We start from the raw sequence: 16,259 nt of genomic DNA, 5'->3' as shown, positions 1-16,259 counted from the left end.
GACCCACAGTCTTTGAGGATTAATTCTGTAAGAACTTTTTATGCTGAAGGGAATCCTCCTCCAGGGGATGATTCTGCTCTGTGCTTCTGAGCTCTGATGACAATCACATCAACATCGCCGGGGCCTGTGGCAGAAGAGGAACACCACCCACTGGAAACCAGGGGCAAGTTGCTCCTCTGTAGTTCTGGGAAATGGCCAGAGGCACAGCTCTGCTATTCCAATTTGCAGTTTTCTCTAACATCAAAAACAAAATGTGATTTGCATTTGAAATTTTACAGAATTCCTCATTTTAGGTCAAGACTGGCCTTACCCGTAGGTTAGTGACTTACGTGGTAGGATTTAAAACACACACACACACACACAAATATTATCCATAAAAAGAGTTAGATTCCCACCAACCTGCTGTGACATTCATCAGTGACCCTTTGAAGGTCAGCCATTGAAGGTGCAGGTTAAAATGCAAATTTGTTTCTTGGAGAGGTAGCAATAGAGCTATTATCAACTGTTAATGCTCCAGTATTGCTGGAATGTCAGAGTAAGAAGTTTGGGTTAAAAATTAACATATCAGTAAGAGAAGACTGGCTTTATATATTACATATTTAATTTATAAAAATGGTAACATTAAAAGGTGGCACCAAAATGTAAATAGAATCAAGATCACTTTGGATAAATTAATGCATGACACATCCTTGATATGTTATTAATGGAAATGAGTTTGGGGGATATAATTTAGCCTTTGAGATTAGTGTCAACAGAAAACGGTATCTCCTCTGATGCCCATGGCAGAAGCAGAACATTAGTACAATCCACCATAGATCAGGTTCACTTTGTAACTCAGTGTAAGTGGTTTATATGGTAAAGAGGGCAGGAAGACCTGGTTTTGGCTCTGTCTCTACTACTTACAAGATGCATGAAGCTACTCAAGTCACTTAAGCAAGGTGAGCCTCAGGTTCTTCATCTACAAAAGTGGGATGTAGAAAAGAAGAGTAAATGTAAAATTCCTGTTCAGTGGTTGTCTATTAAAGAATCTCTCTTTCCTGCCTCTGTTCACATCCATCAGGGAGAGGAGTAGGCTGATGGTGCCAGCTAAGGACCTTGGCATTCCTAGACCTATTCCTGAACAATTAATAGCTCTGAATTTGGGACAGGAATGTTACTGTCATGGTTAATTCCTTCCTCATCTGTCTGCTGGTGCTTGTTCACAATGTCAAAGATATGGCAACTTCATGGGAAGGAAGGGTTAACTTTTTGGTGTTTTTGCACTAGCCTGTATGTCTGTCTACTTTTCATATGGGAACCACCTTGTTGATTCAGACTGGAAGCTTCAAGAGGGAAGTTTCTTTCCATTTAATGCACTGGGGATGGTGCTCAGCAGAGAACCACACTCAAATGGGGGCTAAATAATACATCAATATCATGGTTACAAAAGAAATACGTCCCTCTCTCACCGAATCACTAAATCCTATATTCTATAAAAACAAAATTGAACTGCAAACATACCACCATGACAAGAAGATTTAGGCACACTGACCAACTGATTAAATTCTGCTTGTCATCCGGAGTGATCCTGGAGGCCTTCAGAGGCTGGAGGAAACCTCTGTGTGACTCTAGTCACATCTTTTTACACAGGGAAATCAATTAGGCTGAATATCTACAGTGGCTTCCAGAAGTAAACAGATTGTAGAAGGATAGCCTGCTGCCTTAGGATTGCAGGGGATGAGGAAGGGGTGGGCCACCTGGAAGGGACCTCTACCTTCTCGGCACCTGGAGTTGATTTCCAGATGATCACATAGTTTAGCTCTTCTCTTTTATAGACAAGGAAATTGAGGCCCAGAAAGGTTAACAGTCTTGCCCAAGACCTAAGATTAGAAGGCAGAGTTGGGATTGAAAATTGCTTATGCCAGACTCAGACTCAAAGCAGATGACCACATTTTCAAATTCAGTGAAAACTGGAAAACCCATATGGGCCTACCCAGCCTGGAAAATCCCCATGTATTACCAATACATAGTAAACCAATCGAAGATTGACAAGTTTACTTGAAAACCAGTCAGAAGGCCTCTCTCACATACAAAAATCCAACCCTGATAGAACACTCATCGCCCATCAGACTGTCTTAACACATCTCCTTTTTCTCTCTTTTCAAACCCTTTGAGCCTGTGCCAGAAGTGACAGTGCCTGCCACCCTCTCTGCAGTCAGTTCTGACCAGTTATCTGGGGTTTACATCTGTCCTCTGGCCACTCATCTGCTGCACTTCCTGTATCTGCTTGTTTCACCCTGGTCCCAGCTTTACCTGAGGGGTGCTTGGCCTGTGCCTTGAGTTCCAGGGCCTATGTTTACTTCAAAAATATTAATGTCAATGCCTTCAACTTGTTCCAAAGCCAACAGAGCCTCTCATCAGCAGGCAAGCCCTGCCACTTGTCATGTAGCTGAGGCTGAGGAGCCTGCGGGTCCCAGCCAACTTTATCACCTCCCGCTTCTGAGGGGTGGAAGTCCCCAGCATCTCAGGGTCCCCTGAGAGTGTGGGGATTCCCACATCAGAGATTCCCGCGTTGGCAAGTACCTGCTTCAGAGAAGCCCATGAGAAACTGGCCCAAAGCAAGCAGGGCCCGCCCTCCCACTGTGGGAAAGCGAAGGGCAGAAGGGATCTGGCTGGAGGTCACTCCTGCCACTGGTCTTCCTCACTCGGGCCCAGCCTGTCAGAGGATAAAGCGCAGTGGTGGGTCAGGGTATCTGGCTCTCCCCCACCCGCCTCCTCAGGGGTTCAGTAGTCCCTGGGAACAAGATTCAGCGAAGGAATTTCTGGGATGCTGGTCGGTTCTGGCCCTAAGGACACTGGGAGTGACAGCAGGCTGCTGAGGATGTGACAGTGACTGGGCTGTTCCCTTCACATGACCCTACCAGGGCAAGCCCTGGCCAAATCCCAGCACCTGCTGAAAGTTGAAGCTGACCACTGGAGTGATTAGATTCGTGACATGTGGTGAATCTATTGTGACCTGGGGAGTGGGGCTCCTGGGAAAGGACACAGCTAAGGAATCTCCTCCCTCCCAGCATTGCTTGACTCTTTCGCAAAGCCAGTGGTAGGTAGAGGAGGAAGGATAATTGGCCTTCTCCTTCCTTTTGGCTGTATATGGTTATAGAAATTGTCAGAGTTTTACATCTAGATTCAAGTTCTATCTCTAGCACAATTAGCTCTAAAAGTTTGGGAACGTTACTTAACCTGCTGGGTCCTCTTTGTTCATAAAATGGGAATGTAATACATACCTTGGTTGGTTGTGAAAGTTATATGAGTCAGTGTTGTGAGGAAGGTGAAGGCACGCAGTAGATGCACAAGGAAAATTAAATTCTGTTCCCCAGTTCCTGGCTTGCAAATTGGGGGTTAAACTCATTTAAACTCAGAGAAGACGTGATGGGGGATCAAGGGAGAAGTGGGAAGCTCACAGGCTGTGGTTCCCCCTGATCCACAGTAGACTCCAAGTGACAACACCCTCACAATCCCATGGAATTGAGCAGAATTTCTCTTCTTTCTTGTGACATTTCCAGAAATGAAGAGAGAGGGAAGGAAGACACGGAGTCTCTGATCTTTGGCTTCACTTTGATTCTAAGACCTGGAGCTGATAGTGTATGGAGGGTTGCCTATTTGTCCAGGCAATGTGAATAACACCAAGGTAACCCAGCCCAATTCTAGGACACAGCTAAGCCAACAAGCAGCCGGATCTTGTGTCTTAGCAGTCACAGAAATGTATAAATCATCTGATACCAATTGCTCCCTGGCAGCCTCTGTCTCCAGAATATAAATACCCAACAACAGGACTGGCAAAGAAACCAAGCCCTGGGCAATGCCTGCTATGGACCCTTATTTCTTGTGGTTTGCTAAGAAAAATTAGGCCCAGGGGAGAGGAGGGGGAAAACCAGGGGGGTCTAAAGTTCTTCTGACTGAAAGAAAAGACTACATAAGAGAGAAAGAAAGGAATGAGTTAAGTAATAAAAGGTTGTGAGTTTATTTATAATTCAACTAAACAAATTAGCTTCCTGCGCAAACATTCTGAGGATTAAGTGAACAATATAATACTTTTTTGAGCTCTTTCTGATCAAATGCTTTGCTGTTAAAGGTTATATTCCTGGGGAGTTGATACTGAAGCTTCTTGTTCCTTGTCAGTAAACACAAGGAGAAGCCAACCCTCTGTAAATTTAAGTCACATAAAACCTTTCCTCAAACTGTCTGGTCTCTTAACAGCCCCTTTTCACTGAACTCTCTGGTTATGGAATGTAAGTATCTTTATCACAGCAGCACAGACTTTTGAAAATTTGACATAATAGAATTTCTTCCTCACAAGGCATACCAAACACCATTGCAAACTAGTGGGATGTTAGCTTTTAACCAAGACTAAAGCTGATGGTCTTTTATTTGTTTGTTTGTATTTAGATTATTTCCCACATGACCAATAAAATGTTCTCTCTGATCATCATACCTGCTGACTAGAAGTGCCAGGAACCTTCACTCACCCTCACCTCCAGAGGTAAAGGTGTAAACGGATTGTGAAAAAACACAGCAGAACATTGGGGGCAGCAGAGAGAAAGTGGGAGGACCCCATGGGCAGATAATCTAAAAGCAGCAAAGAATCAACAGGAAACTAACACAAGTGCCTGAAGATGGAGACAACAGTTTTTAGTGATTTTGGCTTGTCTCTGTTCTATGAAGCTCCAACTCAGTGGCAACCTGATGTGAAAATTTACGAGATATATCTGGATTTATCTCTGTAACTCCAGGTCTGGCACAGTATAGGTTTCTTGAATGAATAAATGAATGAACATGTCAATGAATGAATAAACAGTAATATTAAGGAGAGGGAGAAAACTATTACAGGTCAATGAATGGGGTCCTGGAAGATTCCCCTTATCTCCCATTGTCTTCTGACTCAGGGAGACAACAGCTGGAGCAGAGTCCCTAGACTTCGGGGACTTAGGAGGTCACACATCTTAGAGAGCATTTCACCAACCACTGCAATTCCTTAGGCAGTTTGAATTATAATATTTACTTCCATGATACACTCTCCAGCTGTTGTAACCGCTAGCGACCCTTCTCTGAATCCCTACTTCATATGTTAGACATTTTTTTACATGGAGAATTAATACAGCCTTGACTGCTACGCTTCTTTTTTACTTCCCTCTCTAATAAAAAGATCCTCAAGGGTCTAGACTGTCATACCCTTGTCTTTTGTGTTTGCTTCACTGCATATCCTAGAGCTGAGTACATATGGAAGAATGAATCAATCAATAAAATTAATGAACACATGCTGAGGTTTAAAGAGAAGAATATCAACTGCTTGGTTTGATGATAAAAAGCAACATCACTCTGTGCCTAGCTCCCAACCCAGAGGTGCGGGCTCCATCCTCTCGTGTGAGGAGCCCACGGTGATGCACAGGCACCTGCACCCCGTGCCTAAACCCTGCAGCTGGCACGGGCCCTGGCTGCTCTTCATTCACCGTTCTCACGAGTTGTAATGACAAGTTCAGCCCTGCATGTCACACTGAGTTTTCCATCCTGGGGAGTGTTTCACAGCTATCCCAAGTCCCACGCTGACGAATCAGGGCCGAAAACACACTCCGATGCCAGCACAGACCACGGAGCAAGTGTCAGGCAAGATCAGCCTCAGAAAACTGAATCCTGAATTGCGATGGAAGTGGGCTTCCTCTTACAAGGACTTTGTGTGGAGATGCGCAGGTGAGCTGTTGGAAAAGACCCGTGGAATTCCCTTCCTCTGGGTGCCTTTTCCGTCCCAACCTCTGGGGATTCCTCAAGAATCGGGGAAGTTTCAGCACGCAGATCAGAGGATTCACCCTGGCTTTTGGAAAGAACTGCCCAGTGTACCAGGTTTTTATTAGTTACTTTTAGAGTCGGGAATGCAGGCAGATTTGTAAGAAAGTCGACAGAGCATGTCTTTCCACAGGGGAGAAGGTTCTCAAGCCCCAGAAGGCAATCTCACGGTGGTCCAGGTGGATGTCACGGGTTGGAAACCAATCCTCAGTTGCCACGAGGAATCTGAGGAGATCCAGGATTACGGTTTTTATGTAACTATCTCACTCCTGTTTCACAAGGGCCGAAACTTCAGCCCCGTTATGAAATCAACAGATGCAGAAAAGAGAAAGTGGCCACTAGATGGCAGCAGATGGTAAGAAACGTGAGTTGCAGGCGTGCTGGGCAGAGTTAGGCTGGAAGCCCCTCCATTTTGCCTTACATCTTTAATGAGATATGTGAAGAAAATTAGTCCCTTACATGCCAGACACAGATGCCACAGCATATGGAGAGATGCCGCACAGCAATATTTCTCTGGTTATTAAACAGGAGGCACCTAACCAGTCATTCACTGCATCATCATGCAGAGTTATCCTTTAGGTCTCTGGATACTGTTGTTGACAAGGTAATAACAGAAGAAAGCAGTTGAGAAGACTAATGTCAGGACGTGGGCCTCTGGGCTCGTGGGACATCGCCATGCCAGGGGACGGGGCGCATTGCCAGAAAATGAAGAGCAGCCCACTGGGGCCACTTTTCCCTGGCCGGGGGACACTGTGTGGCTCCTGCTGCCAGGCTCAGTCCCAGCAGGAGTCTGCTGCTCTCTAGTCCCCCGCGGCAGTCCTTGGGGGCTCATTTATTCAGAAGCCCTATTACCACGAGACCATTCTGTGGTCTGACCTTTCCCCACAAACCCCAAATGGGAAAGGGAGCTCTGGGCATTTTAAAGAGCAAACCGCATTGCTTCTCCGGCAAAACTGAAGAGATATAGCATAACTAGAGTGCATTCAGATGCACATAGATAGGGAAACACGGTTTCCATGCTGCCCCAAACAAAAGGAGGGAGTCCAGTCCTGCTGACTGCGGGGAACAACCTCACTCGGAAGACACTTTTTCCTGGAAGAGTGTTCCCAGGTCCAGAGCAGGCAGGGATTGCTCTACTTTATGACTATATTCTACCCACTTCCCCAGTCCTCACACTTTTCTCCAACTCCACCACTCAGTCTGACTCTTCCTTTATTTAATTATTCCACACTCCTAAACCCAGGGGCTTCATAAGGCCTTTGTGGTAGCTGAGGAACAGAGAACAGATTATGCAGTCCAGGCAACCAATCCCCGTCTCAGGCCCAACAATAAACTGTTCTCTTGTTAACCTGAAAGCCCAGAACTCCCAGGACTTCTCAGAGTCACTCATGAAGCCCCTTAACAGTCCTGAAATGAAGGTAAATAATACAGCCATTTTTCATACAGAGAAACTGGGGTGCAAAACTGAGATCAGCTGCAGCTCTCCTGGTCCCCTTTGCTTTCCCATAGATTTAACCCTCTGAAGCATCCTCCAGTGAAAATGTAGTAGCAAGATTCACCCTGCCAGGATTTCTCTCCCCCTCTTAGATAATTACTTTCTGTGCTAGAAATCCTCCCTTGTCTGTGTGACTTTAGACAACTCGCTTAACCTCTCTGTGCCTCACTTATCATCTGTAATTTGAGGGACTAGAACCGGTTGATGACTAAGACCCATTCCAGCTCTGCAGTCTTGTGGCTAATTTCCCAGTCCTCTGCCAGCCCTCAAAGAGAGTCGTATGGGACACTTTTTCCAACAATAGCCAAACTCAACAGGAGCAAGCGGAATTTCTTTCTCCAATTGAGAAGCAATGGGGTGGTGGCTGGAGTCTTGTTGATGTCTTTTGTCCTTGCAGCAAGGCAGAAAGGGAGGATTCAGATGTTATTGGCACTAACATCAGGACCTGGAGGTGGCCACACTCTTGTGGAAGGACCGTTCAGAGCTGTCCCTGTGGGCAGTGTACTTGCATAGCCAAGACTGGGGGATGTTTTAATAACTACTTCTCAATAAGAAGACCTATTTTATTCTGCACAGGGGTGTGGAGCCAATCCAGGTCTCCCAGGAGGAATCTACTCTCACCCATAGTGGGGGATTGGTTCAGCTCAGCTGCTCTCACAAAGGGCTGAATACAGCATGCAGCAGTACGGGCAGCTCCCCACAGCTCCATGTGAAAATGACTCACAGCAGTTATGAATATCAAACCTCCTTTGATGTGTTCCCAGACATGAAGAACAGCCACGGTGGGAGGAGATGGACTCCAGTTGCTAGCTCTGTGGGGTGGTGCACAGAGGGCCTGGACACATCTGGTACCATCCTGAAGCTCCAGGAGAAATTCAGGCTGGGTAATTACCTAGGACTTCCTAGGATAACAGAGCTTCCTTTCATCTATCTCTCTCCCTCCCTCTCACTCTCTTTCTGTCTCCAGCTACAAGGGAATTAGATTCTCCAAGAAATTACAACCTGTTTTTGTACCTTCACCTTTCCCGAGGGATAACAATTCACATCCCTGAATAAAAGTTGTTTTATTGAGCACAAAATGAATGCACCCCCTCGCTCAGCATCTGTGCCAATCGCCTTAAAGCCATAGACCTGGCCTCCATCAGCCAAGTGAAAGGATTTTCCTCTGTCGTGGCTATTTCCAGACTCTCAGCCTTTCAAGTAGCCACATGGTACCTTGTCCTCCTAATAGGCTCTCAATGATGATTGAATACAAAGGCTCCAGTTCTCTCTTCTGTTGGCAAGACTGGGTCGATCACAGTTATCCACAGCAGAAGACAGTGGTGCTGACAGTCAAATGAGCATCAGGGCACACAGCAGAAGGGGTCAGCCACTGTCCCTTCATGCCCATTTCAACAGAAAGCTTATTTATATGCAAGGGGTGTTCACCTTCCAGGCAGGGTTCAAGAGCACATTGGTCCCTGGCAACTTAAGCAAAGTCTTCATGGTTATAGAAGGGAGTGGCAAAGGACATGTAGGAAGAGAATCAGTTCCACCCCATGCCTGCACATATCATTTTCTGAAATGAAGCTGATTTTATTTTGCAGTTAAGTTGGCCTTTGACTGAAAAGCTCTCATACACCCACAGAGGTCTGCACAGACCCACACGTGGAAATAACATAAACAGCTACTCTTTACTGAGCAGTGACCACGTGTCAGGCACAATGCCTCGGGCTTCACGTGTATCATCTCTAATCCTCATTGACATTCTGGGTGTAGGAGGGCAACTATTGTTATTCCTGTTTTACAGATGAGGAGCCTAAGGTCAGAAAGGCTAGGAAACTTTCTTAAGATTGAACAGCTACAAAAGAAGAGCTAAAATTCTAGATGGTTGGATTCTAAAGCATCATCTCTTAACCACCGCACTATGGGGCAATATGCTTATCAGCAAGTGCTTACTCTGTTGGAGGCACTGGAGTTATGAAGTAGTGCAGGAAAGACACAGTTATTAACTTCACAAAGCTTCATTTTTACCACACACTCATGCACACAGAGCTACACACACACATGCCAGAGTTACTGTAACTGTGGTGTCTTCCAAGAGCCCTGTCACTAAGGTATCTGGTTTCCATCCTTCCTCGGTATACTACTCTCGGTCCCCCTGCGCTTGAAGCACAGTTTGAATTGTGCATAGGGTAACGACTGAGGTCTTCTGCAGAAAGGCTTAAGCTGCTTGAACTTTACAGACAATTATGTGAGCAATTCAACCTTTTATACATTATGCTGTAGTTACCCAGCTCCTGAGCTAGTCATCGGGTATTTTGTTTTGTTTTTAACGTGGTCAGGAAGTTTCTCTGACTCATTTCTCTATCTTTTCAGAGGAACAGGGTAGGAGAGAAACAGGGGCAGGGACAGAGATTATTTCAAGCTTAATGAAGGTTCTGGAAGTCAAGTCATAGGTCAACTAGAAGAAATAAAGCAGCAGAAGATTTGGGGTGGGGCTGAAGCTCCATTGCTTCCATGACACCATAAGATAAGTGGTGATCTAGGTGATCTAGGTGTGCAAAGGTGAAACAAAACGAAAGACGCAAACATTGTACTAGTTGCAGATTTTGCCAAGAGCAGATTGGCTGCCAAGGCTACTTCAGCCTTGACTCATATAGATCCATGATCTGGGAGACAAGACAGTGTCCTACTGTGCTGGACATCTTCCAGTGACATTGACCCAACTGGGGGAACTCCCTGAGGTTAAGAAAAGCCTCCCTCCAAGGCTGAGTTAATGAACTACCTAGATGTAAGACAGGAGACTGAAACCATTTATGTCCCGGGAAAAATGCTGACTTACCTTCTTATGACCTAGACCTCTTTGCAAATCTAATGAGAAAAGTTTGTTATGTACAGATATTTGCCTCCAATTTTATTTCAGGAGATTTGTGCTCTTTCCTGGACTGCCCCTGAACCTGGAGGTAATAATTCTAGATCAAAGTCTCCCTAGAACCTTGAAAAGGGTGGACTGAGAAGACTGGATATCCAGCTCTAGGTAACCAGTCCTCCACTGCCACCACCATGCTTTCTAATCCCCAGGGGAACCTGGTCATCTTGCCAGACAATTGCTATTTCTCCTGACAAAATCCGAGTTAGTAAACTGACAGGGTCTTTGTTTCTGTTTCTCTCTATGCCTATCTCTCAAGGTGCCCTGCCATTAATGAATCTTAATCATCACTTTTATATCTCAACTCTGGCTCCCAGTTTCCGTTTTCCCACGCTTCCTCTGGAGGAGCCATCCCGGAACCCCCTCATTAATCCACAGACAGCCATCTCAGGACTTTATGCTAAGAATTCATTGTTTCCCACTTTCCTGCATTTGAACACTGGAGGGCAATGCTGGACCGGCCAAAGCACTCTAGGTGCTCCGCTCCATCTTGGTCTCAACCTTGCCTGTCATTTCAGGATGCAGCCTCTGGTTGGAAGCCGAAACCAAGGACCAGTAGAGCACCCATAGGCTAGCAGAACACTTAGGTCTATTACAGCAGCTCCTCCACACGGGATCATAGGAATAAAAGGTAGCTCATGGAAAAGCACGTCTGGTTTCATGGGTGACACAATCCCCTGGGAAGAAAACTGAGAGGGATGCTTGCCTAACTGTGTCATTAACCAGAAACAATCTGTCTCTCTGACTAGGGGATGCAGATTCCTACCTGTCTTCACTCACTTAGATGTAAACCCCTGGAAGGTAATGTCTAAGGTCTGCATTCATGTAGCAAGCACAGTGCTTGGCAACAAATATTTGCTGGATGAATAAATGGATGAATGCACGCATGGATACATATGTATAAAGTGGAACCAGTCATTTTCAGATTTGTTGTTGTTTTCTAGCTCTTATGACACCTAAAGTTTAAATCATTAATCAGTTGCTGAGCATTCTTAGTCTTAAGGTCAGCTAAGGATGGTCAGGTGGTTAATTAAACCAGTGGTTGTCATTGTACAATTGTTATTTCAAACACCACTTCAAGAGTTTCAGGTCTTTTATTTTTAGGAAGTCCTTCATTATGTCATCCATGTGTCCTCAGACCTCACCAGCCTGTGGATTACAAAATACAGACACTATTTCATTAATATTCAATTCACAAGAACCTGCAGCTCATCATGCGGAATATTGAGCATCTGTGATGTCCCCAAGTGATTTGTGGGGATTTCATATGCCACAATGGGTCCCCATGGGGCTTGATAGTTCCACAGAGCCAGAGCTCTTCTTCAGGCCACTTTTCATGGTCTTGTGAGACTTTTCTCCAGGCTGCTCTCCCCTCTACCTTCACCACAATGAATCCCATGTCAGGTAGACACAGTCCACTCTCTTAATCATTCAAAGCACTACTAAATGTTTGAGGAAGAAAGAAGAGCACATTTTGAGACCCCAAAACCCAACTTGAGACTCTTTCTACCTCCAAGCAGGCTTATACATAGCAAAGACCAGCTCAAGGCACCCAGTAAAAATCTGTAGGCATCTCTGTATCTCCAAGTGCAGACAGCAGAGGAGATCTTTTCTTCTCAGTCCAAAACCAGCGTTTTCCTGCCCTGGGATGATTGACGGTGAGAAAAACATTTCCTCCAGGGAAGCTCTCTACCTGCCCCTCCACCTTGTCAGATGGGGCCCGACCTTTATGACTCTGACAAAGCAAACCTGGTACTCAGCTGTCTTACTAGATCTTATAATACTGTGTGTGTGACATCAACAGCTCTAACTAAATTCACACGTGGGAAAAATATGCCCCTCATTCTAACTAAAAAATACCATTTAATTTTTCTAACAGAACACTTACTATTTTGATGCACAACACCTGTTTTCAGTTTTATGATGACTTCATAATCTCCAATACAATGAGTGAATATTTATTTGGAATGAGAATAACCTCATTCTCAACCTTACTTTAGTTTTCTCAACAAAAGAAGAGTGCTCAAAGTTCATCTAGGGTCTTTACCTACAGAAATTCAATGCTGTCAGCAATCTTCAAGAAGTTGCTCTGCCAAAGGAAAAAGAAAAAAAGAAAAAAGGAAATCCTGCTTTTATAAGTTATCCCTATTATTAAAATTTCTAACAAATCTCTCCCTACAGTTCAAACCTAGGTCCCCAGAGTACATGGTCCTCATCCTTCTCATAAAAATGCTGTTTAAAAAAAAGATGTCCTTTGACACCTTTTCTGAAGACAGACAGAGATTGAAAAAAAATCATTCTAAAATAACATTTTTCTATCACTATCCAGTGGGAAGTGAGTTGATCATAGGTTAAGCAGGTCCTATTAGTATATCTTGCTCAGGATGCCTTTGGTATGAGTAAGGCATGGGTTTCTAGGGTAAAATCTCTGTTCTATACCTGCAAAAACAGTGTACAGAAATTTCCATAAGAGAGGAGATTGGCAGTCAATACATAAGACTCCATAGGCAGGAAATCTCCAGGGTCAGTTCCCTGCATTCAAATACAGACCTGCCATCAGGGCTCTGATTTCCAGGTCAAAGGCTCGGTGAGTGGATAATGCCTAAGGCCTGATGCCAGGCCTGATGTCCAGGTTTAACACTGATGACAGGCCACAGACCCTCCTGCCTTGAGATTCCCAAAAACCCAGAATCTTTCCCAGTTCCTACTGACACTTACTTTGGCCCAGGCAAGAAGTGTCTGAGATTGCTTCCCTTGAAACCATAGTCCTTTCTTATCATTCCAAAACCAAGCAGCCCTGGTTATGCTGCTGTGGCAGAGCAGGTAATCTTGGTGAGTCCTTCCAAACTGCACATACTGGGCTATCCTTGGGGAAATGATCACATTATGCTACTTTGTTGAACACTAAGGACTGCAATAAGGACTATGAATCCCAAATATTGTTAGTGTGGGAGCCAGATCTTTCAGGTCATTCACCAGAAATTATCCAACCAGAAAATTTTCTTTCAAGTTCTGTTCAAAGTCCAGCAGTTTGCATACGGGATTCAGATGAGACTTCTAAGAATCGCCTGCATCTTGGATAGAGCACCCTGGCAGCCTCTTGAAAAATCAATTCCCTAAGAAATCTATCTTTTAGAAATGGACCTTCCCAAAGCCAGTGAGAGAATGAGAGGAGTATGTGTTTTCCAAAGGGAGACATATATAGACTTTCATGTCATTAATTTCTGAAGTCAGACCATGATAAATGTTGGTCAGAGTACAATGCACAGCTGCCCAAAGGAGGGGAAATTAGCTTGGTTCAGGAGGACTAGGAAAGGCTCCCTGTGGAATTTTTAGTTAAAGTGACTTAAAGGATGAATGATTTTGACAAATGAGGGATTGGAGAAGGACATGGCGGGCAAAGGGAGTGCAGCTTGAGCAATGTCAAGGAGGGATATAGAACCGTGCTTGGGGAACAGTGATCACTAGGTGAGAGTCGAGTCTGCCTGAGTCGGGGCAATAGAGTGGTTGGAGTGGTGGGTTGTGGTTTGACTGAGAAAGCTTTTGTGAATCACACTAGGGACTAGATTCTGTTATATGGGAAATGGGCAGAAATCGGAGGCACATAAGAGGAAGTGTGCTTCGAAGAGTGCTTGGAAAGATTACTGTGGGTGGGAAGATTGGTTCCGAGACTGGAAACAATCAGATCAGATGTAAAATTAATACGAGACTGAGGTAGACATTGAGAAGGATCAGAAGGACTTGGAAAGAGAAAACAGTTTTAAGAAACACCTCAAAAATAGATAAATGATAGTGGGAATGAAAGAAAAGGGAGAGATTGTCTCTTCCCGACATCCTGGCTATGTGCTGGAAGATTCCCTAGTCCCAGGCCCCAAGGTCTTACCATTATAAATTAATCCTTACTCATTTGTCCATTAAAGCTTAAGGTGTCAATCCTTCCAGGAATGTTTTTATGTTTCTACTCCATAGGATTGATCCTTAATTCCAAAGGATTAATTTCCAGTGGCAGAATGCCAGGTACCAATAGAGGAGATTTCGGGGGTAGTGGTCTTCTCAGGCCCCTCAAAAGTCGTTACATAGTTGACTGCCCACTCCTCTTATTTATAAAGCTATTTGTGTGAATAAGCTCCCAACTACTTTGTCTGTGCCCATTTGATCACTGATTGAATACAAAATAAAAGCCAAACATCTATATTCTTTTTTTTTCTCTGAATTATCTTTTCCCCTCTCTTCAGACATGGAACAAGGAAACCCAGATCCAGGGAAAATATTCTAAATCCTTGATCTCCCTATCCAGTTGGCGCCCCAGCCCAGTAAAATGGCTTTGGGTACAACATTCCACCAACAGCAGAGACAGCCTTCCCTGGGAGTCTTGAATAGGCCTGTCCAGGGCCACCGTGCAGCACACATACATCTTCCCAACCAACTCCACTGTCACAAACACTATCCACACTGTCGTGGGCAAGCCTCTGGCCACCAATGCCACCCCACCTGCTCTGATGTGGGCACACCTATAGCCATGCCACCAGCACTCCTCGTGCACATGTCTACAGTGTATCTGTGCAGTCACAGTTGCCACCAACTCAATTCTGTGTAACCCTAAGTCCAGGCACCTTGGGGTGAGTATCTTCTTATTCCTTTGTCCATTGTCCTGCTCTCCCTTTAAAATTGTTCATGAGAGTATTTTGCAGAAAGATATGTGATCTTGAAAGAGAGAGAAGGAAAGAGATGAGGTAGGAGAGTGGCAGGGGTGGGGGTAGAGACTTTGAGAAAAGCAAGAAAAGAGAAAGGATCCTTGACATCCATCAGTCCCAACTCCCAAAATAAGATTGGCCCTAAAGATAGCTTATTATTTATCCCAAATTAAAATTGTGTGGCTCTGCAATCATTGTGTACACAATGAAAAGAAAACCATCACACAAAAGATGCCGTTATCCTCACAGTGGGAACAATAGCAGCCAAGATGATTCTGTTCCAAGAATAGAATGATAACAGTGCTAAGTCAGGAACTCCAAAACTTTGTCAACAAATAGAATAATTTCTTGATGGGAAAATGGCTATAAAAGAAGGTGGGCAGAAAAGCAACTTTCTGACTCGAACTGGGCGTGGGTTGCCAGGGAAAATTCCAGCCTGGGTTCCTCCATAGTGAGCTCACAACCAGCTGTGCTGACGGGGGAGAAGTCCTGCCTAACTATGCACAGACTCCAGAATGCCCTCACCTTACCCCTGCCCGGCATCATATACAGAATCTGACAGGCTGTACCTGCTTCTCTTGCCTAAAGTTAAGCATCATTACCAGATTTCCAACTCCATGATGGCAGAAACTTTGGCTGGTTTTTGTTTCCATTGTATCCTCAGCATTCAGCAGAAGGTTTGTATATACTTGGCACTCAATAAACATTTGCTGAATGAATGGTTGATTGATTAATCAATTAATTGATTACTTTAGAATGAGCAAAATACTTCCTCCCTGTCTGGCTTCTGAAGAGTGAGTCTAAGTACTAGAAACTGCCAGATAGGCAACAGAAACCACAGTCCACTTGGAAAAATGACTGTTTCTACCTTTGCTCATCCTTCTGGGCACCTTAGATTCCTGAAATTCAGGAACAAGGACCCAAGAGATCATGACCCACCAAGTGTCTTTCAACAAAAGACTATTTTCCTGGCTGTTTCTTTTCAGAGAATAAGCCTCCTGGGGCTGATAAGGGAATGGCACCATATACTGAAAACACAGGCCCTGAGTGGCGGAGGGCACCAGAGCCTCCTCTAAGGAGTCTGTTGGATTGCAGCCTTTGAACAAATCTGAGTATGTCTTTTGATAGCACCGGCATCAACCACCCCCAAGGACCTCTTTCCTTTATTGCTTCACAATGAAGCAGCCACATGGCTGTTGTAGATAAGGTGGCCCAAGTGCATTGTGCATGCAAAGTAGGCTACATGGTGCACAGGACTGAGAACCGCAGACGCACCATGTACCGGCTTCTCTACATTGCGCTGCCCTTCCTCTGTAAGTGGCCCCCAGGTAAACGGGTACGA

The 16,259-nt window shown here is 44.8% G+C and overlaps 1 long non-coding RNA gene and 5 gene segments (V, D, J or C); 5 read left to right on the top strand and 1 right to left on the bottom strand.

Annotated features, from left to right (window-relative positions):
- LOC111554712 overlaps positions 1-16,259 on the top strand; it is a 729,812-nt gene that overhangs the window by 556,202 nt on the left and 157,351 nt on the right.
- LOC111554720 overlaps positions 1-16,259 on the top strand; it is a 687,176-nt gene that overhangs the window by 539,868 nt on the left and 131,049 nt on the right.
- Positions 1-16,259, top strand: part of LOC111554726 — a 522,394-nt gene that overhangs the window by 376,409 nt on the left and 129,726 nt on the right.
- The window catches only part of LOC111554718, a 654,935-nt gene that overhangs the window by 512,593 nt on the left and 126,083 nt on the right, over positions 1-16,259 (top strand).
- LOC111554715 overlaps positions 1-16,259 on the top strand; it is a 367,088-nt gene that overhangs the window by 277,354 nt on the left and 73,475 nt on the right. The window contains 1 exon segment of the C gene segment in view: positions 7,831-7,838. Within this exon segment, the coding sequence occupies positions 7,831-7,838 (8 nt within the window).
- LOC111554733 overlaps positions 1-16,259 on the bottom strand; it is a 32,979-nt gene that overhangs the window by 12,212 nt on the left and 4,508 nt on the right. The gene's annotated exons all lie outside the window — the stretch shown is intronic.

This window comes from Piliocolobus tephrosceles, chromosome 6, assembly GCF_002776525.5.
Source record: "Piliocolobus tephrosceles isolate RC106 chromosome 6, ASM277652v3, whole genome shotgun sequence".
Lineage (NCBI taxonomy): Eukaryota > Metazoa > Chordata > Mammalia > Primates > Cercopithecidae > Piliocolobus > Piliocolobus tephrosceles.
This window is presented reverse-complemented; position numbering and strand designations above follow the sequence as displayed.